Source organism: Danio rerio, chromosome 7 (assembly GCF_049306965.1).
Source record: "Danio rerio strain Tuebingen ecotype United States chromosome 7, GRCz12tu, whole genome shotgun sequence".
NCBI classification, from domain to species: domain Eukaryota; kingdom Metazoa; phylum Chordata; class Actinopteri; order Cypriniformes; family Danionidae; genus Danio; species Danio rerio.
In genome coordinates this window covers 74,737,501-74,747,500 of record NC_133182.1, presented here as the reverse complement: position 1 = coordinate 74,747,500, position 10,000 = coordinate 74,737,501, and the positions used below count along the sequence as shown (strand labels likewise).

The window sequence follows — 10,000 nt, the reverse complement described above, 5'->3', positions numbered from 1 at the left end:
TAGCCCATCTCGAGGTGTCCACCGCAGTGAATTAAGCAGTGATGTAATGACAGTGATCAGAGTTTGGCTCCTGCTTCAGTCTCTCGGTGATGTCATCGCTGAGCTCCTCAGGCCACAGGGTTTGTTGTGTTTAAAGCAGATTGAACGAGCCATGCTTTAATGCAGCTGACAACACCAGTTACATGTTGATTGCTGTATGGACTGGCCACTATAAACACGCTTCTGTTAGATTCCATATAATTTTTGGTTGGGGAAAATGACTGCAATATTAATTATTAATAAATCTGATGTGAAAAAAATGTTTAGTCTTATGTTAGTAAGGGCTATATTAAAGTTCATTGTTCCACATTTTTATTTATAAAAAACACTATGGATGCACCAAATATCTGGCCACCCACCAAAATCGGCTGCAAATGACGTTTTGGATTTTTGTTGAAAGAAAGCAATGGTTGAAAATATGAGCGGAATAAAAGTTGATGCTACACCACAGTGCTCTGCCATATTTAGCACGCAGTTTTCACTCTCCCTCCAGTCGTCGACACCACACAGAGTTAAGCAGCTTCCACACCGGACGCAGAAAGTGCTGAGCTATGAAACCCATTCATTTCAATGGCTTGTGGTGTGCAAGGGCGTGTTTGTTCCTGAGCTGACCAAAGTGTAATTTTAAGGATCTTATTGTATAAAACGGCACAATTTGGGTGAACAAATATATTTAGTAACTAGGGGTGTCACGATTTCGATTTTTAATTGAAATCGATCGAAATTTATGCTCAATTTCGATTATCGCATCAAAAAATAGATTCGTCGATGCTGCCACGCCCCCCATGTCACGTCAGCTTGGCTTGCCAAGCGGGAAAAAAACAGGCTTGTTGAAGTGCTTGTTAAACTGCAGAAGCAGGAGACCCGTCGACAGAACTTAAACCCTCTCCTCTTTCAATGAAGTCGCCGGTGTGTAAGCATTTTGGATTTCCAGTGAGTTATGTTGACAACGTTCGTGTTGTCGACAAAAAAAAACACAGTTTTGCAAGCTCTGCTATGTACGTATTACGTACGGTTCGTCCGATAGACAACACCCTCATCACGATCCTCCACCCACCCCCGTTGCAAATCCGCTCGCGAAAAGTACACACTCAGGCCCTGTTTACACTGTCTTTGTTTTTAAATGGCATTTTAGAACGACAACGATTTGACATCCACAGTGGCGTGTAGCATTTCTGAGCAGCCCTCCTTCCTCTCTACCTCTGACACACACACACACACACACACACACAGCCATGGGCTCGAGACAGTGGGTTCAGGCAGTCAGAGGATCAGTAGACTGCTTCAATCTTTCACTCGCTTGTACTTAGTCATTTTAGCGAACACCTCAGATACTGTTGGCTGGTTCCTGTTGGTTGTGCGTCTTTTTTACCGACACCATTATAACGACACGGATCACTGCCTATTCACGAGTCCCGCAGAAAAAGTGATTGACAGGTGGTAATTATGTGTGTATCTTGCCTTTATTCATTTACTGTATGATTTGTTTATGGGTAAAACAAAGACCATGCAGGTCAGGTAGTTTAAACGGTAGGCTACAAATAATGAATTGGTCATTAATTAATTAATTATTCATAATCAAAAATCGAATCGAATTGTGCCTTTAGAATCAAAAATGTAATCGAATCGAGGATTTGGAGGATCATGACACCCTTATTAGTAACCCAAACTCATCCAAATTATTGCTGATATGCAAATGATCACGTGTGCATGTAATGCAAACATGTCATATAATGTAATTAAAATATCTGTTATTTGTCAGTAGTTCATGGCTTGTGATTCTTTGATGTTTTCTGTTTATTACAGTTACAAATTGCATCTCTGCTCCAGCAGAATTTGATGTTAATAATAACATAACAAAGGGGGTTTTATTGTCATTTTATTAGTCTGAAACAATATGTTGTATAAGAAATAAAATATATAGAAATAAATAAAATAGCATTGCTATGTTTCAAACTACACAAAATGTCAAAATGTGAACTTTTTACCATCAATGTTGTCAGAGCAGAGATCAACATCCTATGATGCAGTTTATTGTTCCACTCTTTTATTCATTAAAAAACTATGGATGCACCAAATATCCGGCCATATATCGGCTGCAAATAGTGTTTGTGATTTTTGTTGAAAGAAAACAATGATTGAAAATATGAGCGGAATAAAAGTTGATGCTACACCACAGTGCTCTGCCATATTTAGCACGCAGTTTTCACTCTCTTTCCATAGTCACCACACAGAATGAAGCAGCTTCCACACCGGACGCAGAAAGTGCTGTGCTATGAAACCCATTCATTTCAATGGCTTGTGCTGTTTAGCTTTTGCACTTGTATAATTATCTATGCCTTTACTGAATGAATACTGTGCTACGTCAGATTGCACTACTATGTTTTTCTCTTCTTTTTTATTCTCTTATATCACGTTTTATCTGTTTTTATGTTGTTGTCTTTTCTTATCATTTTTATTATTTGTTTTTATTTCTCTTATACTTGTTTCTTTTATTCTTGTTTATGGAAAGCACTTTGTATTGCCACTGTGTATGAAATGTGCTTTATAAATAAACTTGCCTTGCCTTGCCCATGCATGACACCACAAAATCTGCTCAAAAAACGTGCCAGTGGGCTGTTCTCGTGTAGTTTACTTGTTCCTGCTGCTTAAAGTAGTGGTACTGTGCTGCCATGGCAACACTGGTTAAGTGACGCATCTCAACTCATAAATAAAATGTGCTTATTTTATTGGCTTGTGTTTTAAAAAAAGTAAGTTAATGAATTAAATTTGATAAGTCTTATAATACTACTTTATAGTATTTCATAAAATGCGTTTTATTACAAGCGTTTCTGTTTTCAGATCAGTGCACCCATAAGATTTCCTACTGTATAAACTTATCCACCTCTCTGCCATTGATTTTTCCAATAACAACTCTCTTTGTTATTCCTGTTAAGGCTATAATTTTTTTTTTGTTTAGTCAGTTTTATTATTTGTCAAAACTGAAATGGTGAAATCGCTGTAAATGACAGATACCACTAATATAGCATCATATGTACATATATGCATTTATGCAGTGAATAGTGATTAATGGTAGTCTCTCATTGTCATGCAGGTGGTGTCTCAGACTATAAGTCTTGTGGATTTGTCCTGCTACAGTCTGGAGGAAGTGCCCGAGTATCTGTTCTACTGCCAGGACATCACACACCTCAACCTGCGGCACAACTTCATGAGGCTGGACGGCCCGGGAGGACTCGCCAACTTCAACAGGTGAATTTACAAGCAATCAGACTTAAATACAGTCTTAATGCTAATTAGAGTCTTTTAATGTTCAGTGTGTTTCAACGATAGTTTTGCTGCTGTTTGTGTATCACTCGGTTTTAAAGGGACAATTTAACCAAAAATGGACATTTCTGCATCATGCACTGATTTGAAACTTGAATTTTTGTCATCTGTCGAACACAAAACAAGATATTGTGAAGAATGGGGATATCGTGATGTCTGTAGTGAGGGAAACGACTACCATTGAAGTCAATGACTTTATTTTGTCTTCTTTTGTTTAAGAGACGAAAGAAACTGGCAGAGGACGAGTAAATGATGGCAGAATTGTCTTTTTTTTTTCCATCCATGATAAAATAACATGATATTTTACTTGTGATCCAAGATTTTCATGTCTTAAAATGTTTTTTTTATGTAGTGGACTTCTATGTTGCTCAATTAAGTTCCAACCTTTGGGATAAAAGCTGCTTTTATGGTTAAAAAGTATATATATATATATATATAGTATATATATACTATATATATATATAGTATATATATATATATATATATATATGTATGTATGTAAATATATATATGTATATATATATATATATATATATATATATATATATATATATATATATATATATATATATATATATATATATATATATATATATATATATACTATATATATATATATATATATATATATATATATATATATACATATATATATTTACATACATACATACATTACTTACCACCCACTTTATTTGGTACACCTGTCCAACTGCTCATTAATGCAAATTTCTAGTCAGCCAATCACATGGCAGCAACTCAATGCATTTAATGCAGTGTACACAGGGTGAAGACGATCTGCTGCAGTTCAAACCAAGCATCAGAATGGGGAAGTAGGTGATTTAAGTGACTTTAAACGTGGCATGGGTGCCATACAGGCTGGTCTGAGTATTTCAGAAACTGCTGAGCTACTGGAATTTTTACGCACAACCATTTCTAGGGTTTACAGTACAAGGAAGGTGTACCTAATAAAGTGGCCGGTTAGTCACCATCCCATAATGCAATTCACAACTGTAATTAAACGGAAATCCCAAAATACGGAAGCTCTTAATTAACAGATAATTTTTGCAGGGTTATAAACGAGTATATAAACCAGTTCTGTGGAATTTCTGAACTCACCCAAGCCTCATGTCTTCCATGTAGACATCAGAGAACAAGTGAGCGTTAAATCAGTGCACTCACTTTCTTTATAACAGCTGTAATTTCTGTTTAGGTGTACTTTTGTGAAACCTTACTTGAGTGCTTTGTACGAGATCCAAAAGTGCATAAATTTAAGCTGTTGTTTCCTCTGGGATGTGGTCTCTCGCTGTGCTGCCATGCGCACGGACACTGAGAGTAAACGCTGCTTGTTCTGTACGTGCACTCATGTCATTGACAGACGCTTCTGTGCAAACATAAGCAATAAGAGCAGCACTAAATGGGAAGTTGCAGATGAGACGATGCTATTGCACGTTAATCATCAGCTATGATTAGTGGCGTTTGGTTATTTATTGCAGTAATTGGGCTTTCTAGACGCAAAAAGAAACGTTCAGGTCATATTTCACAGCAAAATCAACAGCGAAAAGTTTGTAATTTTGTTTGTGCAAAGTAGGAGCCTAGATTTTAGGATGAGCAGCATGTGAACAGAAAATTCGTCCTAAAAATCGTCCCCTCTTCCCTGTTATGACATAAAACTGAGTGTAATGGTTTTTCAATTTTGGAAAAGAATGACATATGGGGCTTGATTTTGTCCAGCGGAAACTGATTAGATGAATGGACTGTTGTTGGTTACTATAATCACATGTGGCTGATAGATTTCTAGAGTTACTATTTATGTTTTTGGTTAAAAAAAGCTCATAATTAAATAAAAATAAATGTGCATGATTAAATAATTTACTCTAAAGCCTGAAAATGTGATTTATGTTTTGTTTCACCTAGTGACTAAAGACTATACAATTAAATACTAAATAATATAAGTGCTTAAACCTATTTAAAAATAATAAATGTAGTATGTGCATATTTTAAAAAGCATCTATTTATCTACCTGTCTTATTATTATTATTATTATTATTATTATTGTAATATTTACAATAATACTAAATCATAATAATAAAATCTGTTTAACAATATATTTTTTCATTGTCAAATTTTTGTTTAATAATAATTAATAATAATAAATATAAATATAAAATAATAATAAATATTATTATATACTGTTCATTGTCAATTTCTATTTTCTATTAAATTGTTCTTTAATTATTTATTAATATTATTATTAACAATTATAATAAATAATTAATAATAATATATTATATTAATAATATAAAATATTAATAATAATATATTAAATTATTATTATTAATAATAATAATAATATATTAAATGTAATAATAATAATAATAATAATAATAATAATAAATATAAATATAACAATAATGACAAAATAATACATAAAATATAATTATAATAATAATAAATATAATTACAATAATAATAATAATAATAATAATGATGATAATGATAAATATTTATTATTTATAATTAATATAAATATAATAATAATAAATATATTAATAATAATTCTTTTAAATTAAGTTTTTTTATTTAAATTTAATATTATTATTATACATTTTATTAATAATAATAATAATAATAATAATAATAATAAATATAATAATAAATATAATCATATACTTTCTTCATTGTCAAATTTTAGTTTCTTTTAAATTAAGTTTTGATTTTATTTAATTATAAAATAATAATAATAATAAATAATAATAATAATAATACATGTAAATAAATATAATCATTTGCTGTTTTCATTGTCAATTTTTATTTTCTTTTAAATTAAGTTTTTATTATTTATTATTAATAAAAATAATAATAATTCATCAATTTATTTTCTTTTCAGCTTAGTCCCTTTATAATAATAATAATAATGAATAATAATAATAATAATGAATATAAATAAACATAATAATAACAATAATAATAATAATAATAATAATAATAATAATAATAATAATAATAATAATAATAAATATAATAATAAATAATATAATCATAATATACTGTTTTTATTGTCAAATTTTGGAATATTTTAAATTAAGTTTTTCTTTTATTTAGTATTATTATTATTATTATTATTATTATTAATAATAATATTAATAATACATGTAAATAAATATAAAATAATAATGATACATATAATAATATACCTTTTTCATTGTCAATTTATTTTTCTTTTAAATTAAGTTTTTATTTAATTTAATATTAATAATATAATAATGAAAATAAATAAATAAAATAAGTATAATAATATGCCGTTTTCATTGCCAAATTTTAGTTTCTTTTAAATTTGTTTTTAATTTAATGTTGATAATAATAATAATAATAATAATAATAATAATAATAAAATAAAAATAAATATAATAATAAATATATTAATGTACTGTTTTCATTGTGAATTTTAAATTGTTTTTATTTCATTTTTTTTTTTTATCTCAGCAAAAATTGAAGAAAATTAAACGTAAAAAATTTCCACAATTAAAGCTTCTGTCACAATTTCATCAGTCTGAACTAAACGTTTATTTTGATGTGCTCTGAAGACTCTTAATTATTGGAAGCCTGGATGACCTGATATGACAGTAATTTGTGCTCATAAAATGGTAAAATACTTAAAAGGATATCATTTATCTTTGAGATGAAATACAGATATAACCTATAGACATTTCACCTCATGAATAACGCTTCTCTTTCCTGTTACACATGCCTGCTCCATTACTCCTCTTCTTTCAGTCTTTATTCTCTCTCTCTCTCTCTCTCTCTCTCTCTCTCTCTGTTCATCTCGTCTCAGCTGTGACATATATTTAGTAAGTGTGTGTGGTGGGCGGTTCAGGATGCGTGGGATGATGTGCTGATGTGTGTGTGTGAGCTCAGCATATGTTATGAGTCAGGCTTCCACCTCCACTCCAGTGTCATTGCCTTTCCTCCCATCCACATCATTCATTGTTAGACTCACACTTAACAGCCTCACGGCCAGACATGTGCCAATATGCAGGAAGAGAGTATATTGTGATTAGGGCTGCACAATATGTCGGAAGATTATTGTTATGGTGATAATAGTATATGCAATATCAATATCGCAATATAAAATAGAGTTTCGTGTGTGAAGCATTTGTGTGCTGCATGCATGACCAATCAGATGAGGCCTTTAGTACTGTATGTTTTTCTCTGCCTCTCCAGTAGCTTCTGAAAATAAATGAACTAAACACTAATGCCTGAAGACAACAGAGGAAATGACAACAGCCAATATGAATCAGAATTTCCATCGAGGTTTTCAGTTGTTTGTGGTGCATACATTAAAGTTCTGAAGTGTGCAACTTGACATAGTATTTTTACGATTTAATTAGCGCATAAAAATTAAAATTTATTTATTATTAAATTATTTTAGGAAGATCAATGCATACATTTCTGATAAAACAGGGCTTTGCAAGTTATTTATATCTAAAGAAATGTTGTTATCGCTACACTGAGCAACAAGCTTGCATATTTTCCCATTATTTTGACTGTATTTATGTAATTTAATTAGCCTAATTAAGCCTTTAAATGTCACTTTGAGCTGAATACTAGTATCTTGAAAAATATCTCGTCAAATATTATATGCCGTTATCATGGCAAAGATAAAATAAATCAGTTATTAGATGTTTGTTAATAAAACTATTATGCTTATAAATGTGTTAATAAATAACTTTTCTCCTTTAAAAAAATTGGGGAAAACATATATATGGGAGGAGGGGGGGTAATTCTGACTTCATATTTACATTCATGCATACGTACATGTAAAAATATGAGAAAAAGTTTCATGAAAAATACAGTACACATCATTATAAAATTGTGAAATGTTATTGTACTATTAAATAACTGTTCAAAAGTTGTTTATAATTGAATTTAACAATTTATTCCAGTGATTTAAAGATTAATTTTTTGAATTTTAGCTTCATTACTCCAGTCTTCCATCACTCTAATATTTATTATTATTATTATTATTATTATTATTCTGGGCGATGCAGTGGCGCAGTAGGTAGTGCTGTCGCCTTAAAGCAAGAAGGTCTCTGGTTCGAGCCTCGGCTGGGTCAGTTGACGTTTCTGTGTGAAGTTTGCATGTTCTCCCTGCGTTCGCGTGGGTTTCCTTTGGGTGCTGCGGTTTCCCCCACAGCCCAAAGACATGCGGTACAGGTGAATTGGGTAGGCTAAATTGTCCGTAGTGTATGGGTGTGAATGAGTGTGTGTGGATGTTTCCCAGTGATGGGTTGCAGCTGGAAGGGCATCCGTTGTGTAAAACATATGCTGGATAAGTTGGTGGTTCATTCCGCTGTGGCGACCCCAGATTAATAAAGGGACTAAATCGAAAAGAAAATTAAGGAACTATTATTATTATCATTATTATTATTATTATTTATTTTATTATTATTATCATTATTAATATTCTTCTTCTTCTTCTTCATCTCCTTCTTCTTCTACTTCTTCTTCTTCTTCTTATTATTATTATTATTATAAATGTTAATAGTAATAAAAGCAATAATGACTAGAGTAAAAATTTCATTTGAAACTACATAAAATAAGAAAGCTGTCATTTAAAATTGTAATTACAATTTAACTTTTTTTTTTTAATTTAATAAATGCCTCCTTAATGGAAAGAAAAAATCATAAAAAAATGTGTGTGTGTGTGTGTGTGTGTGTGTGTGTGTGTGTGTGTGTGTGTGTGTGTGTGTGTGTGTGTGTGTGTGTGTCTGTGTATGTATTTGCAAATAAATTACAAACTGCAAATTTTCAACTAAATTTTTCCATTTTTTGCTTCTCTTGATTTTTTTACATTTGTTTTTATTTAATTTTTTATATTTTTCTATAACAGAAATTTGTCTGTACTTATTTTTGGACCGTATCTTAAGTTATTTTGGTAGATAAGCTCCAGATTTGGCTTCAGTGCTAATCTAATGTGTATGCACAGATATAATATTGTATCGCTTCCTATTAAAAATATGAATTTAAAAGAGAGATTTGTGAGGGGTGCATTCATATATGCTGAGCACTGTACATGTGTGTAGTTGACAAATACTTTTATTCATATTTATACAATATATATTTATATCTAATAAAAATTGATTATAATATGTGTAAATATTGCGGTTATGTATTTTTTTGTATTATTTATTTATATATACATGCAATAATTGCACATGTTTTGTAAATACAAACTTTTATTTTGGATGCGATTAATCATGATTAATTGTTTGACAGCACTAAATTACAAATATTTAAAACCTTTAGAATGCCTGGAAGACTATTCAGATTGTTAAGAAAACATTTAAAAACAGCAAAAAGTTTGGTGCAAACATTAGATTTTGGTGATTATGCTCACAATAGATTTTTAAATTAGTAATTCATCATTTCTGGTACTATATACAGTTTCATTATTAGCCCTCTTGTTAAGTTTGAATTTTTAAATATGTTTTCCCCAAGCTTTCTTTAAAACGAGGGAAGATTTTTTTCAGCACAATTCTAGACATAATAGTTTTAATAACTCATTTCTAACAACTGATTTATTTTATCTTTGCCATGATGACAGAAAATAATATTTGATTAGATATTTTTCTAGATA

General features: G+C 30.5%; 1 protein-coding gene across 1 annotated transcript in view; it reads left to right on the top strand.

Annotated features, from left to right (window-relative positions):
- The window catches only part of phlpp2 (PH domain and leucine rich repeat protein phosphatase 2), a 105,048-nt gene that overhangs the window by 55,338 nt on the left and 39,710 nt on the right, over positions 1–10,000 (top strand). Inside the window, exon 6 of the mRNA XM_073907553.1 lies at positions 3,134–3,288. Coding sequence (XP_073763654.1) covers positions 3,134–3,288 — 155 coding nt within the window. The remainder of the gene's footprint in view (positions 1–3,133; positions 3,289–10,000) is intronic.